Source organism: Chelon labrosus, assembly GCF_963514085.1.
Source record: "Chelon labrosus genome assembly, chromosome: 3".
Taxonomy (NCBI): domain Eukaryota; kingdom Metazoa; phylum Chordata; class Actinopteri; order Mugiliformes; family Mugilidae; genus Chelon; species Chelon labrosus.
In genome coordinates this window covers 27,156,467-27,177,267 of record NC_140339.1, presented here as the reverse complement: position 1 = coordinate 27,177,267, position 20,801 = coordinate 27,156,467, and the positions used below count along the sequence as shown (strand labels likewise).

The following is a 20,801-nucleotide window of genomic DNA, read 5'->3' as shown; positions in this document are numbered from 1 at the left end:
CCACTAATAGGTATTATTTGCCCACTATTTAGCATTTCTTTCCCACGAATAGGTATTTTGTGCCCACAAATTATTACTTCGCGGGGCTCCGTGTGTATACAAATACTATAATTATCAATCATGGCGATATTGGGGTCGCAAAATAAGCCAATAACTTATTGGCAATAAATTAATCTCCAAAGACGCTCAAACATAAAAGATTATTATAGGCTGGTTTATAATACGAATAGGTATTGTATACTTGGGTGACTACGGCAGACCAACACAGACTTAACAAATAGTGAAAAATGCGCGTGCGGAGCGGTGGGGGGCGGTGACAGAAGCTTTGCGGAAGTGTGTGAAACGCAGTCATATGACCAGGTAGCAGCCCGAGAAAATGCTATCCCGACATGGGTAAACTGCACCGGACACGGTGTCTAACATCCACAAGCAGCACAGCAACAGCGACCTGAACTCGTTTACGAACACGGTGGATATCTGTGGTGAGTGGGCTGTGAGCGGACGGAGCCTTGATGCGGTGGTCTAGTGTCCTTAACGTAGCGCTCCAACAGTTAGCCGTTTAGCTAACCCCTCGGAGGAACAGTTCGCTTCCCTCTTTGGGCCACATCTGATTGTAAGTGATTGCTGAGCTGTTTTTGTCCCTACATTAAGTGACGTTTCCTCTCTCGCTGTGTCCGCAGATGGAGGAAATTAAAGTGTCTCCTGATTATAACTGGTTCAGAAGCACAGTGCCTTTGAAGAGAGTAAGTACATCTTCCCATACACTTTGCCTTTCTGCTCTGCAAAAGACATTTCCAACAGCAGACATTTTGATTGTGACTTGATATTAATTTCATTAACGATAGTTCTGGCCCCGGTCAGACCTATGTCTGTCCTGGGGAATCTGTGACCAGCGTAGTACAGGTGTGAACAGACCCAGGACACTGATGTCCATGGTCCATGGCCCTTGATCAAGCGCCTAACCCGCAAATGGCAGCCCACTGCACCGAGTGTACATACTCGTGTGAAAAAATAATGTGTCCATGGATGCTTATAAAATTGCAGTTTTAATCCGAGGTTTGTTCAGATCAATAAATAATAAATTTAAGTGTGTGGTCAAGTCATGAAGCACACACAAAACCCACCCAGTTCATGATTCTGAAACGGCAGTAGAGATCCATTAGAGGAAACAGCTTTCGTAATATTGTACTGTGCCACAAATTGTGTCCGTTTGTTTTCATACAGAGAGCAAAAATAGATCAGATGTGGAGAGCTGGCTGAGGACACATGTGGAGACTTTTAATGGAGGTTTTAATGCTAAGTGTCAAAACGAGCACTAAAAGCTGGCAGCTTGTGATCAGATTGCCCAGGTCAGATGTTAATAACACAAGGTCTGAACGGGGCTTCAGTTAAGTACCCTAGTAATCGGTAACATTGCGGCATCATGCGCTGCAATCCAGACTAACCCCACAAACAACAATAGTACTGAAACTTCAACAAACAAGTGGAGACAGTTAAGTAGCTAACAATGGAATGAATGAAGACTACTTGCTCCGTCATACATGCCTGTGTCATAAAGCCTAGCATATGACAAGGAAAACCTCTCTTTTAAAAGCAAGGGGGGTGGGTGCACAGAGTTAATGACAAGGAATAACATAAAAACATGGACAGTTGGAAGAGAGGTGCTCAGCAGCGAAGGCCAACGGCATCAAAGCTAAGGGATGGTTCAGGGTCTCCTGACCTAGCCGTAACTATAAACTTAACAAAAAGCATTATGCATGTAAAGAAGGAAAATCCTAACCTTAAAAGTAGAGAGTGTAGTGTCCTCCCATCTGGGGGCTGGCGGGAGCATGCGACCCAGACCACCTCCAAATGTGGTCAGTGATTGGCTCTCTCAAATGCGATCTCAATGCGTCCTTGGGGTGTTCACACATGTCTTTTACCCTGGCCACTTACAATTAGATTGCCCTGATCGGATCTTAATGCAAGGTCTGAACAGGTCCTAAGTTTGACTGAGCACGCATTTCACTTGCTAATTACAAAACTAAAGGAAGAAAACCACCCAAACAAACTACAAATAAAGATGGCTGTAGTAAACCTAGGCAAAGCAGCACAAAAGAAGAAACCCATTCTCTGATGCTGTCCATGGGTTCAGGACCAGGTCACTGCCTGCCAAAAAAGATCTTGACAAATTAAAAATCTCCATTTTATTTATGATTATGCTAATTTTTTTTCAATTACATTTGAACCCTTGAGAGTAAGGAACTGTGTATAAAAATGGTTGTTATTCCTTAACCTTTCTCCTAATGGATTGCTTATGTATACCCTCAAAGCTGAGCATCTGCACTCTAACTCAGCACTGTATCTAAACACTTTACATGTCTTGTAACACAACTCCAGGGAAGTTTAACTAGAAGCAGCTCAGTTTGTTTCATGTCCATCATGCAGTGTTTAAAGAGCTTCTTATATGAGTCCTTAAGTCAAATAATTCCAAGCTGGGAAAAAATGGTGTTTAAATGGACATTCAGGTCCATGATCTGTGTTGCTCACATTGCTGTGTTTCTGTCTCCCTAGATCATTGTTGATGATGACGACAGCAAGGTGTGGTCGCTGTATGATGCAGGCCCAAAGAGCATCAGGTGCCCCATCATCTTCCTTCCTCCAGTCAGCGGGACAGCTGAGGTGTTTTTCCACCAGGTGCTGGCTCTGACAGGCTGGGGCTACAGAGTAATCTCGGTGAGCTCGCCAGTAACACAACATTGCAGCTTTAGCATGTTGCTAATTTCTCAGTGTGTTCTTTATGGCCATCAATGGGAGCTTCACAAAGAAAATCTTAAATATTCTTCACGTTTCTCTCCCAGATTTTACATCATGTTTCAGTGGAAATAAATACACAAAAATGTCTGAGAGAAAATCATCCCAATCACAGCACAAACCACAGACTGAATTATATCTCTCTCAAGATTGATAATAAAATATATGTAATAAAAAAAATCAGTGGTATTTTATTGTATGGACATATAATTGTATAATTAGTGTAAAATTATGTGTAAATCATTATGTTTGTGATTTTAACACATGTCCAGTCTTGCTTAACCATACTATTCTGGATATAGACATACTATTTGGATGCTGGGCAGGTGATCAGACATGTGACTGACATCTGGTGTAGGGTCTGTTCAAACTGACTCATTCACGCTGATTCACACTGATGTGATGTGTCAGCGGGTGTGCTTGTTTTCGCCAGAGTATCGCGAAGTAAATGTACAAGGAATAAATTGGTTATAAAGGACATTCTATATGTGTCGGATGAAAGGCCTTCATGAGCTTCCTCTATCTGGTCTTCTTGGGGAACAATGAAAATACCCAAAACAAAAATGCTAACCTCATTTGCCTGTGTTGTACAACTGCCACCTCTGACCCATATGCCTGTCTTCAGGAAGTGTGTTGTCTCTTATCAGGTCTCTCTTATCATTTTGGCCTGATATAATAAACATCTTATGATTTCACCATGGTTGTTTTCCTGGTTTGGTTTTCAGCTGCAGTATCCTGTGTACTGGGATCTCATGGACTTCTGTGATGGATTTCGGAAGCTCCTGGATCATCTCCAGCTGGACAAAGTAAGACTGTGTTTTTTTTTTCAAAGCCTACTAATTTCTTTAAAATAGTATTTATGACACTACTCTGTAGTTCAGTGGGTTGCCAGGATGCCAGCTTGGGGACTGTGTGTGTATATATACATATTAGGGGTGGGACTCGATTAAAAAAATCTAATTAATTAGAGGCTTTGTAATTAATTAATCTCGATTAATCACATTTTAATCGCATAACAATATTTATTTCAATTCAAAACAATAGAAAAATAAAGAAAATATCCCTGGCCAAAACTGACCCTAACCCTAACAGACCTAAAGTTAAAGTGCCATTTTAAGTACTTTAAGTAGTTTTTCAGAACAGTTTTGACTTTAAATGTTAAAAAAAAAAAATTAAAAAAGTCTGGGCTGCCGACACGTCTTGTCCGCACTCGAACAGCTCTGACGGTATCTGTACTCACTGCAACATGCTTTGCATTTAGATGGCACCGTAGGGTTGAAGTGCTTCGTTGGTATGCAAATTTTTTCCACAATTTGCACAATACCCCGCTTTTATCACGGCTTCCATCAGGTAGTTTTTTTTTTTTAAATAAAATTTGCCTTCCATCAGTCCTAGCAACGTGCTTTCATCCGATTCCTCAGTTTTGGTAGCTGTTAGCCAAGCTCTGACATGTGCATCAGTGTAATCGGTGTACCAGGAAATCATGCACTGACAAGTTCTGTTTGGAATACAAACTGAGATTAAATGCGTTAGTTTTTTTGTAATTAATTAATTGTAAGTAACGCGTTAAAGTCCCACCCCTAATGCATATATGTTATGTATGTATATACACTGATCAGCCACAACAATTAAAACCACTGACAGGAGAAGTGAATAGCATTTCTCATCTTGTGACAATACAATGTGGATGTTACTTAGACATGTACCACCCACCTAGACCAGACCAGGCACCCCCACCCCATAGCAATGACACTCCTTGATGGCAGCAGCCATCCCCAGCAGGATGCAGCCTGACACAGACACACACATAAAAACGCTTTAGGAACAACTAAAAAAAAAAAAACATGAAGAACAGCACAAGGTGTTGACCTGACCTCCAAATTCACTAGATCCCAAACTGATCAAGTATCTGTGGGATGATCCACAGAGGCCCCTCCCCTCAACCCATAGGACCCAAAGGCCCCCACTAACAACATCGTGTTGCCAGACACCACAGGACACCCTCAGAAGGTCCATGTCCATTCTCTGATGAGTCACAACTGATAACAATATTAGGAAGGTGGTCATAATGTTATACCTGATCGGTGTACATTTATATAACCGTGAATTGTCCAAAAATGTATTGACTTTGACACAGCAGCAGTTGTCATCATGAACAGTCTGGTACAGCACTGCTGCCTGCTCACCCATATAAACACTGATGATCCTGTGTCACTTAACCTTCAGGTCCATCTGTTTGGAGCCTCTCTAGGTGGATTCTTGGCTCAGAAGTTTGCAGAGTACACACACAAGTCTCCCAGAGTCCACTCTCTGATCCTGTGTAATTCATTCAGTGACACCTCCATCTTTAACCAGACTTGGACAGCTAACAGGTACTTTTCACGGTCATCTTGTACGTTCTACTCAGGCTTACAGTCATTATTCATCTTTTCTTTGCTGCTCCTCCTCAGTTTCTGGCTGATGCCAGCTTTCTTGCTGAAGAAGATTGTTCTTGGGAACTTTGCTAAAGGTCCTGTGGACCCTAAAATGGCAAATGCAATTGACTTCATGGTGGACAGGGTAAGTGGACATGTAATTCATATGTTTCATGTCTTTGGGACCTAACTGTGTAACCTGACCATAAACCCCAGCACACTCTGCTCCTACTTAATCACAGCAGAGAATATCAGGTTGACAAGAATCTGATACCAGAAACGGGTTACATTAGTTCTCATGTTATCTCTGGGGGGAGTCTACATAGTGAAAAAGACTTTGAGTGTTGTATTTGATTGATTTTAGATTTTGTTTCCTTCAGCCACTGCATGTTCTCAGAGCAAAGCTGGCTATTGATTGGTAACAATACAGTTTCTGTGTTCACATCGGCCTGTGAAAATAATGTTTCACTGTCAAAGTACAGTTAGCAAAATTATTTGCTGATAGGTCTTGGAGATTTAATTACAACTGACCCAGATGGCTTTCCAACTCCACAAATGTCCATCTTTGCTCAGCTCCTTCCCAGTGGTATTGTTCAGTCTGTGAGGTGAGGCCAGCACACTCTGATCTTTATTGTGTGTTAATAATGTTGCACTGGATTGGGCTGCTTTTACTTCATATAAGTTAACAAACCAACACAGAGGAAACTAAACTTGAATATTGAAGGTGTCACGGTCACCATTCTTCATCAACTGCTGTCTCCAGACAAACTGACTTACTGTCAGCTGCAGACAGGACCAGGCTCGTTGTTTCTGTGTCTCTCTATGCAAACCAAGCGATCATATCTGGACTTTATATGTTTAATGTCTCTGTGCTTAACTTTGAATGTTAACGTCTCCACTCCTTATTTCGTTTATGCTGTAGTTGGAGAGTCTGAACCAAAGTGAGTTGGCTTCGCGGCTCACACTCAACTGTCAGAACTCGTATGTGGAGCCACACAAAATAAAAGATGTCGCTGTAACCATTATAGATGTAAGTGTCAAACCAAACCACCAGGTATACCTTTAAGGTACAACTTTTTCTGTTTCTACTACAGTCAACAAAATGACATGTTTCCTGTTGATGTTCAGGTGTTTGATCAGAGCGCTCTGTCGCTGGAGGCCAAGGAGGACATGTATAAACTGTATCCTAATGCCAGAAGAGCTCATCTGAAAACTGGAGGAAACTTCCCTTACCTGTGCAGGAGTGCTGAGGTCAACCTCTACATACAGGTATGCTCTGCTATGTATAAGGACACATACTGATATGTTTTGTCTGATGACAAATGTTGCAACAATATTGAAACATTTAGTATCTGCTATGTTATGCAAGTTGTCCGCATCTTTTTACATCACATGTGAAGAGGTCAGCGGTTTCTGGCTTCCTGTTGTTCTTATTTTAAACACTAAAACTCACCTCACAGATCATTTCTTCCTCGGGCTGGGTGACAAAGACCTATATATGTTTAAACATAGATTTAAAACACTGACCAAAACAGGTATGAAATCAACCTTCCCACCTACCCTATAGGCTGAAATCCCTTATCATGAGGCTTTAAATTATGAGAAGACCAGAGCGCAACATTATCCTGTTGAATGAGCTCTGCCCATTTGCTAAAACTGCCCATACTTTGTTGATTGTCTTTTATTTGGTCAGTATAATATGTTTATGATGTTACTTGTCTATGTGCAGATTCACTTGCGACAGTTCCACGGGACAAGATACGCTGCCATAAGTCCTGACATGGTGAGCGCTGAGGAGCTGGAGGTGCAGGAGAGTCACAGGACAAGTAACGAGGAAATTTAAAGACAAACCCTGGGATGACGGTTTAGCTGCCAGCTGTTTCCTCTGAACATTTCCAACAGCTGCTGTCTCTCTCCTCCTGAACTCACAAGACATTAAGGAGGATTCACTGGATATTCTAAAAACTTTCTATGGAGCCCAACAGTCAATCAGGAAATCCACTGAGAATATTTTTGACAGAAGCAATATTTTGGTATTGACTTGTATACAAATGGTATTCCACTGCTTTGCTTTAAAAACATACACCTTGCCTTATGTGAAAAGAATTGTTGCACTTAAACTGCCCAAACTTAGTTCTTGTATATGTATTATATAAACTGTTCCAGCGATGAACCGAACACACTGGTTGTAGAGATGTATAGCTCAAACAATTTGTATAACTCACTGACATATTATTATACATTTTTCTATTTTCTTTTTTTCCCTCTTTTATTTCATGTTATGCGTTTGTGTATGTCAGCTGTAAAAGGTGCAGAACTGTGTGAAATTTTGCCTGAAGCTCAAGGAGAAAAAATGAAGAAAAAAAAAAATCTTCAGGTTGTTTATGAGTATATAATATAATGCAATTAAAATGTGAGTCAACGTGAGACTGCTTGTGTTCGACAACTGGAGTGATAAAATTAGGACAAGTCTGCCCTGGAGATCCAGCATCTTGTCCACAGCCCACCTCACGCCCAATAATTATTCCTGGTGCAGGGGGAGAAATGACCTACTCACCTCAGAAAAATAAATAAAAACTTTTCAAAACTGAACAGCACAGCACATGTAATTTGTATTAAAAGACAAGTTTTAATCTGCAGGAAATCTGCACCATTTCTAATTAACATTACACTTCAACATTTTTGGGGGACTTCTAGTTTCAGAACATAACAATCTGACTACTGAAAATTTCCCTCAACCATAAAACACATCACTTACACTAAAATCTCTGGAGGAATTTTGTGACAATCGTATATAAAACAAACTGTGGGCTTCAAATTATTAACACTGCTCTGTTTTCAACAATCCACTACCTTCAAGATAACATACGTAATCAAAGTCAAACCACCAAACTAATATATGTTTCTAAACTAGAATCAGTAGCCCCAAGAAATAAATTAAATAAAAGCATTTGTGCAAGATCAAAAGTGGGAATCAATTTGGTGAAAGTGCTGATAGAAAAAAAAAAAACACAAAGGCAGCCCATTACTGTACACATGACACATCCTGTGTTACCACTGCACAACTCTGTGACAAATATGAATTGGCAATATGACAGAAAATATTATTCAACTATTTTTAAAATATTACTGTGCAGAAATACTCAATTGTAACTTAAAAGCTGTGTTAATCAGTAGAAGAATGTGCCAAAATCACCCATGCAATTGCGTTTGAACTGGTTCCCCTGAATGGAGACAAAGATCGGGTGATCCATTAGATCTTCAACTGCTCGGCTACAGGACGTCTCCTTGTTTCTGCTCAGCTGTCGACTAAACTGCCACTTCTTGCCTCCGGAGGAGGCTGCTTCACTATCTGTGCTGTTATTAGGCTGAAGAGCGCCCAAGCTGCTGATGGTTGATGATGTGGAGATGACGTTAAGATCTGAACCTTCTTGCGGTTTGTCTCCAGCTGTGTTAGCAGTAGGATCTTCTGAGAATAGAAAGTTAGGTAAATATTGATATTTAATCAGCTTTTAACAACATTACTGGGACTCTACCTACCTTCAACTTTATCCTCTGGAATACCGTGTTGTTGTTCTCCATCGTTTGGTTTCACTAGAATCACCCCATAGCCTTCATTGTTATAGATCATATTGTTCTCCATGGTGATTGAAGGCATTACATCCAGCTCATCAGCAAAGTCCTACAAACGTGACATTTTAATAACACTGGTTTATCAAAAACCATCAGCAAAATGTAACATGTAGTTGTTAAGTTTCATTGATCATCCCATGTCTGAGTTACACATGAGGGACATCTTGACATCTCACCAGTGCTGGAAAAGCCTTAGAGCCGCTATCACAGCAAAGCAAAGGTTTTAGGCCACCTAAGCCTTGCTTGGAGCTTAACTAACTGATTTGTTTAATACGGCTTCATAGATAAATATATCTGGGTTCCACCTGCATAGCAATGGAAATGTATGCAGTGTTTCCTAATATTATTGCAGAAGGGAAGCCTGTACAATGTGAAAAGTATTGGTCCAAGCATAGCACCCTGTGGAACTCCATGACTAAACTATAAATTATGTGTAGGAATTATTGTTGACATGGACAAACTGGAATTCGTCAGATACAGTGCCGCCTCAATACATTTGCCCCCATCAGAATTTTCTACATTTCTGCATAAAAAATACCCCAAATATAAGCAGATTTTTACACAAGTCCTAAAAGTAGACTTTAAGACTCATCTCACCTTGATGAGTATCCCGTCCTTGCAGTGATGGATACCATTACCAACCAGACTGCAAACACTTCCAGGGTAAATCTCCAAACCTGCTCCCTGCACACAACACATCTTATCTTAATAAATTAAATAAAAAAAATTAAAGGAACACTTAAATCAGAGAATAGCATTAAGTCAATTCAACTTCTGGGGTACTGATATGGTCAGTTAAGTAGCAGAGGGGGTTGTTAATCATGAGTTTCTTTGGTGTATAAAATTAACAACAGGTGCATATGCACAGTCTCAAGGGCATGAAGGAGATCCAGGAGACTGGCAGTTACTCTAGGAGTGCTGGACAGTTCCATAGAAGGTCCTCAACCCATCAGCATGACCGGTATCTGCTCCTTTGTACAGGCCACTGGTGTGAATGTCTCTGCCCAAACAATCAAAAAAAGACTTCATGTGGATGGCCTAAGAGCACAGGGCCCACTAGACCGCCTCTCTCGATTCTGGAGAAGCCATGGAGACGTTATGCTGCCTGTAACATCGTTCAGCATGACAGATTTGGTAGTGGGTCAGTTATGGTCTGGGGAGGCACCCATTGTCAGACCCTGTGCTGGTGCAGTGGGTCCTGGGTTCCACCCGATGCACGACAATGCCCTGCCTCCTGTGGCGATAGTATGCAGGCAGTTCCTGGGGATGAAGGAATTAATACCATTGTCTGGCCCCCATGCTCGCATGACCTAAATCCAATCCAATAGAACACCTCTGGAACATCATGTATCATACATACTGTATGGGTCCATCTGACGCCACCAGGCTCCTCAGACTGTCTAGGAGCTCAGTGGCCTGGTCCAGATCTGGGAGCAGATACCCCAGGACAAGATTAGGAGCATGCCCCGACACTGTCAGACTGCATACAAGCATGTGGGGGCCATACAAAGTACTAAGCACTGTTCTGAGTTGCTGCAAAGAAATTTAGCTAAATGGACTAGCCTGCTACATCATTTTTTTGGGGTGTCTTTGAATTCAGCCCTCTGCGAGTTGACAATTTTCATCTCCAACGATGTGGCATCCTTTAGTTCCTAACACATTACCCAGTCCATATCAGTATAGATATCCAGCACGATTTTTGAGATCTGATGTGTTTTGAATATGTTCCTTTTATTTTTTTTGAGCAGTGCTGATCAAGAGCAGCAGATTGAAACTTCAGAAAAGATCCAGTGAAGAGGAGCCTCACACATGATTAGTTTCGTGCAGTGCCTACCTTGGAGCCGTACAGATCACACATGTTCATGGTGAGACGGGCAGATGTTCGAACAATAACTCCAGTGGTCGCACACTGCAGGACACAGTTCTCCATGTTCAGAGTCCCCTGACGCACACCTGGCAAACGGGTACATACACCAGGATGTAAACATATTTTTTCTACTTTATCACAAAGAATGAAGTTCCAACCCAAAAGTGGTAGTATTTTTTTTTATAAATGGCAGAAATGAGTCAGAGGCCGCAGAAATCTCTACCACAGGGACCATATGCATAGTGACAGTGAGTATTCAGTACCTTTCTTAGACCACTTAATAGTCACTAACCACAGCAGACCAGGAACAGTCCACATCAGCTGCACTTTTGGAGATGCTCTGACCAAGTTGTCTAGCCATCACAATTTGGCTATTACCAAAGTCACTCAGATTCTTCCACTTACCCATTTTTCTTACATTTTATACAGCATTTGTGGCAACCTTTGTGGCAACAGGGTTGTATATTAGTGACAGCTATTCAGTACTCACACAGAATGCCTTCTATAGTATCATGTTGGATGAACTTGATGTTGGACAGTCTGACATCAGCTCCCGTTGACTCCACAAACGAGTCACCTTTGTTCTTCTTCTCAATCACCACTTCATCAGGAAACCCAAAGCCTGGGCACACACACCGCACAGAAACCAAGAAATCAGTCAAACACAGCAGGTCTATAATCACACTAAAGTTGTGTGTTTGTACTTGCACTACTATCTTTGTTGGGCCAGGACAACACGTTGAATATTATATTTACAGTCACAATGGGTTCAATACAAAATATAACACCATGGTGCATTTTGTTCTTCTACCACCTTCAATAGTGATGGAATCTGGTATGAAGATGGAGTTGCTGACGCTGTAGTTTCCTGGAAGAACAATCACCACATCACCCTGATGGCACAAATCCACTGCTGATACTGGGTCTCTGTGGAACTAGACACATGACACAGCTTTTAGTCTCATAAAATATACTAAACCTATCAATATGTAATTCAGATAAGTAATTAAATTAATAATTACAATGAAATGACCGTATAAATGGCTAGTACAGATTGAAGGGTTTTAGAGTTGTACATAGCAGAAACTGGCAACATTAAAAAGACCAGCATATATACTCAAAACATAATAACGGTGAAATATCACCGTTAAACAAATCTAACTGAAGAGCAAAGTGAGCATGTTGGTTGCACACCAGAAACTGTCGCCCCTTCTTACTACATAAACACGTTATGGCAGAACAGACGGAATTTGTGAAGTGGGAGATTTGAAGCCTCTCCTTCACCGTGTGTTGCAGCATTTCATGACAGTGTATGTGACCTGTGCAGAAATTCAATGTTGCCAGATTAGCAAAGAAGACTTTTTAGTTGCCTGCAAGACCTGAGAGTAATCCCAGCTGTGGCGCTACAGCTGATTCATTTAGGGCTGTGTGTGTGTGGTACTGACCTGGATCTCAGTGTCACCAGAGGAACACAGTGGTATCAGTCTCGCACTGAGGAGGGACTGGAGCTGGACGGTGCTGCAGGAGGCTGTAACTACATGAACCACCTTCATACCCGTTGGTCTGAGCCCACGACTCTGTACAAACTGCTGTCTGACATTTCCTCGGTAGGCCAGCACGTACCTGGAAATAAGGAAGAGGGGTAAAAGTCAAGGTTGCAGATAGGGCTGCAAAAAAAATTGTTGATGTCATTGATGATAAATATGTTGATTTGCATAGAATACATTGACAGATCGCTATGTTGACTAAAAAAGCCCAGACTCAAACGTCTAAAGTGAGGAAATTCATTAAACAGAGACCCAGACGTTGTTAATACTTCTGTCCTGCAGAGAGCAGTGACATTACTAGCAGCTCAAATCTGCCAGAACCCAGAAGAAGAATACAAAGTGGAATCACATTTACTAAAATTTAAACTACTCCCAGCTGTAGATGAGTCGCTGAATATTTGGACTATTTCAGTAAATTTAGTCTGATTGTCAGTTGGGAGTCATTGTTGTGTCTTTATCAGTCGTTTTGGAGAAAAGACTCAAGAGCAGATGCTAACCACTCGCATAGCAGTGCTGCTTTCCAGCCCATTTAAATTTCAGCAGATTATTTCTGCACATATAGACCTATAAAACTTAATAACATTACGCTTTAACTAGGTGGAGCCCACCTTTAGTGTTGTATCACAGCATGAATCTTCTGGGTTCTAAGTTAACCTGCTGGTCAGCTGAGATCATGGTGACTGATTAAAAAAAATACTTGTTTTTGCAGCCCTAGCTGCAAAGGAAGCTGGATCTGAGAATCCAAGAGAGAATAGTGGTGATGGTGTAGACCATTTCTGAGGACACACTGAGAGATCATACCTCAACAGGGGGTTTTCAATGATGTGTAGCTTGCGCTTGAATGTCTCCAGCTGGTCATAGAGCTTCAGACCCTCCACCATGGATACGTTGTCCAGCTCAGAATCTGAGTCAGTGCTGAGGCCACTACGAAGCACAGAGAACTGCTGGAAGCACTGGGAGAAGTTCTGCAGTAAAGACTGGTACTCTGCCACAAGGCCTGAGGGGACTCTGTCCTCTAAAATGTCGTAGTAACTTTAAAAAAAAACAACAAGCATACAAAAAATACTCAGTGTTGTGGTTAACGTTTAAGATTTTTAAGTTTTAGACCGTTAGAGCCCAAGTGGACAGTACTTTAGGTCCGCATAATCATAGTAGTAACTGGGTGTACTCACAGCCTGAGACGAGGCTCCACACAACGAACAAAGTAGTCATAGTCATCATCTTCGTCTTCCTCATCCCACTGCCTCCAGATGTGCTTATAGAAAAACCTGAGAGGCAGAGGAAAGTGTGGAGCAGCTGGGCAGGAAATAGCACCAGACCGTCTAAATATAACGGCAAACAACAAGTGAACTCTATCAGTAGAGGCATACCTGAGGTGTTCGATGGCAAGGGCCGTCTGATCTAAGTCTCCAGACTCCTCGTAGATCACCTGTAGCTCCTGCAAAGGCACTTTGTGCTGAGTGGCCTCCAGCAGAGATTTCATGGTTTCTTCAGTAAATTCACAGTCTCTGGTGACACACTGCAGAGGCAGCACGAGCCTCACGCATGCCTTGAGATCCTTAAGGTCCACATTTTGCACCTGAAAACAGCAAAAGTGGAAATTACCAAGTGCTGCACACTGAAGACCAGCAAAACTCCATTTGTGCGATTACACAGATTCAGTTTTGTGCCTGCTCAGCAAGAGGCATAGCTAGCTCAAAAAGGTGAATTATATCTGTAAAGACGTGTCTAATGGTTGGTTCACCTCCACCAGAACATCAAAGACATCAGTAGACCACAGAGCCAACCAGTCACACGGCTTCAACACCTTTTCCAGGTAGTCTGTAATGAAACCCATCACCTCTGAGGGTTTACAGTCTCCTAAAAAAGGACAATCAATAAGTGAGATCAGGAATATTTTAACATTTCTGATTATTACTGTACTCAAGTCAGAATGTGGGACAGCGTGTGGCTGTGGTTACCGAGCATGTAGTCCTGGAACACCTTGAACCTTTCATAGAAGAGCAGGTGATTGGTGTGGAATGTGTCAGGAAGACTGGAACTCTCTCCTCCATGTCGCTCAAATCTCTGCAGCTGGGTCCCCGATTTAAAGTGGTCTGTGCCACTGTCATCATCATCGTCATCATCATCGGTGTCACTGTAATCCCCTTCCTCCTGAAACAGGACTGTTGGAGGAAATATCTGTTATTTATCTCAGTGGTGGTTTAAAGCAAGGTCATCATTTCTAACCTTTATTGAAACAACTTGTGTTAAATTAGTTTTTTCAGACATTACAGCTTCATGATTATTTATATAAACTAAGTGGTGATTCTCAAGAAGCCAAAGTATGTGGCCCTGGAGGCTGGTTGCAGTACAGGACATCAGATCCCTACAATACAGTACATGTCAAATCAATTTTTCTTCAAGGATGGATTCTGTCGTTTTGAGTAGTTAATGTAAGTTTCGGTGTATGTGTCTGGTAAGTTTCGTTTTAGTTAGTTAACACTATAAAAACTGGACTGACACCATGATCATTGACAGTTGCCATTGACAACCGCTCCGTGCAGGGGGCGGATCATCGATAATGTGGCTGTCTATGGTGGCTCCACTAGCGGACAGTACTGCGCAGACTCTGGCTACAAACTCGGAAGATGGCGCCGGTCGTACCCCCGGGACATTAGCTTCAGTGTGGCCATTTTTCCACAGTCTATGGTACAAACAAGTAAAGCAAGTACTACCGGTAAATAAGAAAGCAGCAAGACAGTGTCACGGTGGACTGCACCACGATGTCAGAGCACAAACCACAAACCACCATATTAGGAGTTGGACTAGTTGATCCTGTAAAGAATCAAACACTGTCAAATTTCCAGGATTCACCGAAATGGAGATTCGATCGTAAAAACCGAGCACCGAGCAGCAGACAAGGAGTTATTTAGAACAAGTGGCAAATGGAGAGCGTTTGCTTCCACTGCCTGTAACAAGATGAATGTTTTAGCACAGACTACAAGGGACCGACACACACATCACATTAACGTTACATTAGCCGATAGAGCCAACCAGATCAAATCAAATACACGAGTACTAACGTAAATTACTGCTGGGTTGAGAATTTAACAACTACAGGAAGAAAAATCCGTCTACAGACCTTGTGTTATATCCGACGCCCGACGTCCTACTTCAGAAACGCCGTTTTCCACGCTGAGTTCAACTTCTTTAACAGCAGAGTATGGTTCAACCACTACGAAGTCCGACATGTTTTTTCCAGGGCACGCGTTTTCCTGTGATTCCTGCTCCATGGAGAACAATTTCGACTTTCTTTTAACGGACTAAAAGCTAGAAGCGCTACAGGTTTATGTCTGACAAAAACAACTCGGTCAATTACACAAACCTACTTTCAAAAATATCCCGGTCTGCATAGCCACAGCCAATCAGAAAGGACAGTTTCGGGCTGCCCCGCCCCCTGGCGTCGGGCGGCCCATAGGCGGCCAGGCTGAGATCTCCCCACGCATGCGCAGTCAAACGCGCCAGCTGAGTGAGTGTGCTGGACCAAGAACACCAGTGCAAGTCATTAGAGTGAGGTAAGTGACCATACATGTATTCAACTGTATTGTGTATTGACACACACAACACATGCCAGCAGATGATTTTGACTTGGTCACGGTATGTAATTAATCATCTGTATATCTCACTCCATTAAATTAAAACGATGAAAAACATAGGTCTATAACTTTATCTGTTGTCATGATGGTGAATCGTAGCAGTGGATCACTAAGAGCAGAATTCATTATGGGTATTATGGGTGCAGATCCCGGGGGTTTCTTTGCTGCAAGCTTCAGCATTCCGTTGCACAAATATTCACATTTCTCCAGCAGGTGGCAGCACGACCTCAAATAACTACACTGTTAGAAATTGCTGTTCATTTACAGCAGAATTCCAGCAGTATTAACCTGTTATTTTTGAATACATCACTCTACTGTTAATACAAACAAAAAACTGTGAAATTTTGGTGATTTACTGGTCTTTTAACAGAACTATACTGTTTTAATAAAAATACAGCATTTCACCGCTTATCATTCACCCAAACCTTCTAAATCATGGTATCATGATGTATTTTTTGCATTCTGGGAAATTTAACCCGAACTACACATGGGAAGCTGGATCTGTTCGGGTGGAACAGTGGGGAGGTGGTTAGCACTGATGCCTCACAGCGAGAAGGTCCCGGGTTCGAATCCATGGGCCGACTGCGCTTTCTGTGTGGAGTTTGCATGTTCTCCCTGTGTCTGCGTGGGTTCTCTCCGGGTACTCCAGCTTCCTCCCACCGTCCAAAGACATGCTGGTTAGGTTCATTGGTGATTCTAAATTGGCCGTAGGTGTGCGTGTGAGTGTGAATGGTTGTCTGTCTTTCTGTGTTGGCCCTGCGATGGACTGGCGACCTGTCCAGGGTGTACCCCGCCTCTCACCCGATGACAGCTGGGATAGGCTCCAGCAGACCCCCGCGACCCTTAACAGGAATAAGCGGTACAGAAAATGAATGAATGATCCATAATTCTAAATACTTATGAAATGAAACAGTAAACTCCACTCCCTATAAAACAGACTGATTGCACTTCAGAGCGGTAATACACAATCTCAGAATGTCACCCAGAAAATATCAGGGATGGTGTATCTTCTGCAGCAATGCAGTAGCTGTACCTAACTACAGTTAATCTCACAGCCACTTTTACGTTCACTTGCAAACAAAACACTGAGATATTTGAACAGCTCCTCCTGGGATAGACTTTGCCTTGTCACCTGTCGGTATGCCATCCGTTTGCTGATCTGCATTCAAACCATGTCACTTTCAGCTTCAAAGCATTTAAGTGTAAACCCTCTGATTGTGCCTGAAGGACAGAATCTTACTTAAAAAGTGTGTGTCACTTTCCAATCCTCATGCCGGACGCCTTCCTTAGTGCAGACACACCATGAAATTCTGGCCGTGAAAATCAGCCTTGGCAGACTTGAATACACTGAATAGGTCTGACTTCATGCCGACCATATTTAGGGACCAAACTGTCACCAAACTGTCATCAAAATGACACAATGTGTCACTGGAAAGGCAGGATGAGCAGCTCAAAGTAAATTCAATGATGACTTACAAAAATATGGATCAAAAGGCTTTGTAAAGGCTTACAAAGGGTAAGCAGATTAAATCCAAGAACACAAATTCAACAAGAGGTTAAATTCAAACTAAAGACAAACAGGGTATTAAATAGCAAGTTACACAGAATCAGGTAAAACAGACAGGAAAAACTGGAAAACAAGCGGATTAGTCATCACGACCAGTGTCAAGGGGAAAGACAATATGCACTGAGGCTAACAAGGCACGAGCAGACGAAAGACACAGAATCCCTCAAGAAACCAATCAGTTATGTTATTTATATAGTGTCAAACAAGACACTCTCAAGACACTTCACAGCACCCTAAACCAAAGAAGCCTACACATTAGCTTAATAGTCCAATGGATATTTGGAAATGTATTATTTATGTTTTACCTATTACTACATAAGTTGAAACAGACACTAGTGAATTTATTTTTCAAAATATTTAATAAATTATAATAAATGTGTAATTTTCATTTAATTCTATTCATTCTTCATTCACTGATTTACACCTATGTGTGTGACCATTCATTCATTCATCTTCTGTAACCGCTTATTCCTGTGAAAGGTCGCGGGGTCTGCTGGAGCCTATCCCAGCTGTCATCGGGCGAGAGGCGGGGTACACCCTGGACAGGTCGCCAGTCTATCGCAGGGCTAACACAGAGAGACAGATAACCACTCACACTCACATGCACACCATGCATACGGCCAATTTAGAATCACCAGTGAACAAGTACCCGGAGAGATCCCAAGCAGACACAGGGAGAACATGCAAACTCGACGCAGAAAGGCCCAGTCGGATTCGAACCCGGGACCTTCTCCCTTGTGACCATTCAATATATATCAATCAGCAATATATGCTGAGCATTCTAAAGACAGGTAAAGTAACTAAATACAATGCTAATCAAATCTATACTGGCAGGAAAGCGTGTATTTCACCATGTCAGCAAACAGTTACTCATTAAATGTACTTATGGTGAACACAAAATAACAGGCAGTCAGATCTCAGACTAGCTGGACATCACTGTGAATTCACCATCTAAAGTCAATATTTTATTATTTATTATTTATTGATTAGATTAGATTAGATTAGATGTACTTTTATATCAGATTGCAGAAGTTTAGTGTAATTTAACTGCAGTTCTGTTTTCTGAAAGTCTACAGAAAAGTCTATTTTATGAGATTGCAGATGTTTCATTCTTCACTGTACATCAAGTGTACAATTGTATCACTACTGTTTTACAAATACTCCATGGTGTGCAGATATAAAGTGTTACCCACGTTTAAACTGTAATTCTAATTTTCACATGGCTTTAGCTGAGCCGAGTGCACATGGGTATTTATGCTTCTAATACTGATGGAAGTCCACACTGTGGAACATTACTATCGTGAATTTAACTGCTTAGAAATATCTTTAGACTTATGGCGAGAGGATCTCTGTTTTTGTACCTCTTTTCCTCTTTGCTCTGATAGCCACCTGTAATGCCTCCTCCACATCTGCTGCACACAACAGGAACTGCAAGTACCATTTTGACTACTTTGAATTTTGACAGCTGATATTAATTTGACTAACAAAATGTATTTAAAGACTTATCTGTTTCACATTTCATCTTACAGATGTGACATAATAGTGGTGTTACTTACTGTAATTTGTCATTACTGTGAGTATTTATTATACTGCCATTTTCCTCCATAGTGACATTGTGGATCATTGGTGACAGCTTTGTCCGGCGTGGTTCCCAGAGAGCTGCAGAGACTTTCAGAAGTAACCTCTGCATGCTGGAGGTTTGTGTCTGTTGTGTGGCTGGTGTGGAGTGCAGTGGCAAGGCTTTCTTGTCCACTCCTTTCAAGGAAGAGCAACACTGAATGTCCTCATCATCCACTGTATGGTAGCGACATCGGGGAGTTCAGCAACGTCAAGTTGGTCATGATGAAGGACATGCTCCAGCTTCACCTCCAGTACCTTGGCGTGATCATATAGATTTGTTTTTGACAGAAAAGGGACCTGGTGACGACTAGTGCTAATCCAGCCAAAACTGATATGGTCAATAAATTTCTCAATGGTGCTATGGCTACAGTGGACCGTCACATTAGACATGCCAGACCTGGGCTATTTTTAGGAGACAGGGATGTAGTTAATTTGATGATGTTTGTAAGTACATTGGTCATGTGCCTTAACGGTCACTGCTTTTTGTCAGACTTAAACAAAGCTCTGACTGTTGTGTTTATTAATGTGGTTAAAGAACATAACACTTCCCACCTCTGCTCTTCCTCATTCCTATAATCTGACCCTCCATCCTCTTTGCCCTTTAGCACCCCATGTAGCTCTCTGGGCCTATGCTGGGCATAATAACCTTAATGGCATGTATATTTTCACATTTTATAGATTTAAATTTAGTCCATCCTTTTGTATTTAAAGTCCTTTTATTGACACTATTTTCTTTGGTTTATTTTATGACAAGTTACAGTTACACATTTCAATTAATTCTATTTACAGTATATTTGCACTCGATTTGCCGTCTGCAGAACGTCAATGTTAGATTTCACACTAAAAATGTCTCTTTCAATTTAAAGTACAAACAAATCATACAATACTGATAAAACATGTAATGAATGCTCAACTCTTTTGACAAGGGAATACAAGTCTAGTTTAAGTATCAAGTTAAAACACTCCCACAATGTTTCTGTCTTCTCATTGTTCTCAGGACACTGTCTCAAATTGTGGAGACAAATACTAAAAGAAACATAATCATCTTAATATGTTCAATGTTTATATCACCAGTCTGCTAAGACAGGATGAATGACAGCTTTTAAGAATGTGCTATTACCAAGGGGAGGTGGCTCAGTAGGTAGAGTGGGTTGTCCACAAACCGGAGGGTTAGCGGTTTGATCATGCCACATGCCGAAGTGTCCTTGAGTAAGACACTGAACCCTGAGTTGCTCTGAGTTAGTCGGGATTTTAATAAAATCTTTTCCTCTATACAAGCAGTAATTTAACAAATTAAAGTCACATCTTGCATTCAGGAAGACATCAATACTTAAGGTAACACATTTTTGACACAAATCAATAATGAAGTCCTGTTAGGAGTCCTGCTCTTTGTCTCATGTTGAGTTGGTCCACTGGTGCAGCTCATCTGGATCATCTGGAGGACAAGTATGTAAAGTAATGTAGATATAACATCAGTCACTTTACTGTTCAACCGCTCATCATTTGCTTAAGGAAACAACATAGTCTCTGTGTTATATTGTCTATTCTTGTTTAGTTATATTAACACACAGCTAACATTAATAAGTTCTGTAAGTGCACAACAAGACAAGATGACAAAAGACTTTATGGCATAAGCTTAATTTTCACTTAAGTCACTAACAAATCATCATTGGTAAGTATAACAAACTCAAGTGGTATTAGGTGCACATTTTGGAGGCTGCT

General features: G+C 41.5%; 2 protein-coding genes across 3 annotated transcripts; one reads left to right on the top strand and one right to left on the bottom strand.

Moving 5' to 3' along the window:
• Positions 1-322: 322 nt before the first annotated feature.
• Positions 323-7,799, top strand: spg21 (SPG21 abhydrolase domain containing, maspardin). The gene is made up of 9 exons (XM_084575037.1): positions 323-482; positions 681-743; positions 2,554-2,715; positions 3,519-3,599; positions 5,020-5,165; positions 5,244-5,352; positions 6,130-6,237; positions 6,336-6,476; positions 6,937-7,799. Exons 2-9 carry the CDS (start codon positions 681-683, stop codon positions 7,048-7,050), a joined length of 924 nt encoding a protein of 307 aa, XP_084431163.1. The 5' UTR covers positions 323-482; the 3' UTR covers positions 7,051-7,799.
• A 33-nt stretch (positions 7,800-7,832) lies between these two features.
• shcbp1 (SHC SH2-domain binding protein 1) lies at positions 7,833-15,570 on the bottom strand. 2 transcript variants are annotated; one of them, XM_084575036.1, is made up of 13 exons: positions 15,379-15,570; positions 14,216-14,419; positions 13,999-14,114; positions 13,625-13,833; positions 13,427-13,522; positions 13,056-13,286; positions 12,153-12,330; positions 11,522-11,642; positions 11,198-11,329; positions 10,675-10,793; positions 9,438-9,524; positions 8,748-8,889; positions 7,833-8,673 (listed from the first exon to the last, which is right to left on the bottom strand). In XM_084575036.1, exons 1-13 carry the CDS (start codon positions 15,527-15,529, stop codon positions 8,378-8,380), a joined length of 2,082 nt encoding a protein of 693 aa, XP_084431162.1. In that variant the 5' UTR covers positions 15,530-15,570; the 3' UTR covers positions 7,833-8,377. The 2 variants fall into 2 exon arrangements, with proteins under 2 accessions (XP_084431162.1, XP_084431161.1); XM_084575035.1 differs by having other exon boundaries at positions 7,916-8,676; positions 15,379-15,568.
• Positions 15,571-20,801: the final 5,231 nt, after the last annotated feature.

Coding starts and splice junctions, on each gene's coding strand:
- shcbp1 (XM_084575035.1), bottom strand. CDS start 15,529: ATGGAGCAGGAATCACAGGAAAACGCGTGCCCTGGAAAAAACATGTCG. Junction 14,115..14,215: donor GTTCCAGGACTACATGCTCG/GTAACCACAGCC, acceptor GTCCTTTTTTAG/GAGACTGTAAACCCTCAGAG. Junction 9,525..10,674: donor GTGATCTGTACGGCTCCAAG/GTAGGCACTGCA, acceptor TGTTGTGTGCAG/GGAGCAGGTTTGGAGATTTA.
- spg21 (XM_084575037.1), top strand. CDS start 681: ATGGAGGAAATTAAAGTGTCTCCTGATTATAACTGGTTCAGAAGCACA. Junction 2,716..3,518: donor GGGGCTACAGAGTAATCTCG/GTGAGCTCGCCA, acceptor TTTGGTTTTCAG/CTGCAGTATCCTGTGTACTG. Junction 6,238..6,335: donor TCGCTGTAACCATTATAGAT/GTAAGTGTCAAA, acceptor GTTGATGTTCAG/GTGTTTGATCAGAGCGCTCT.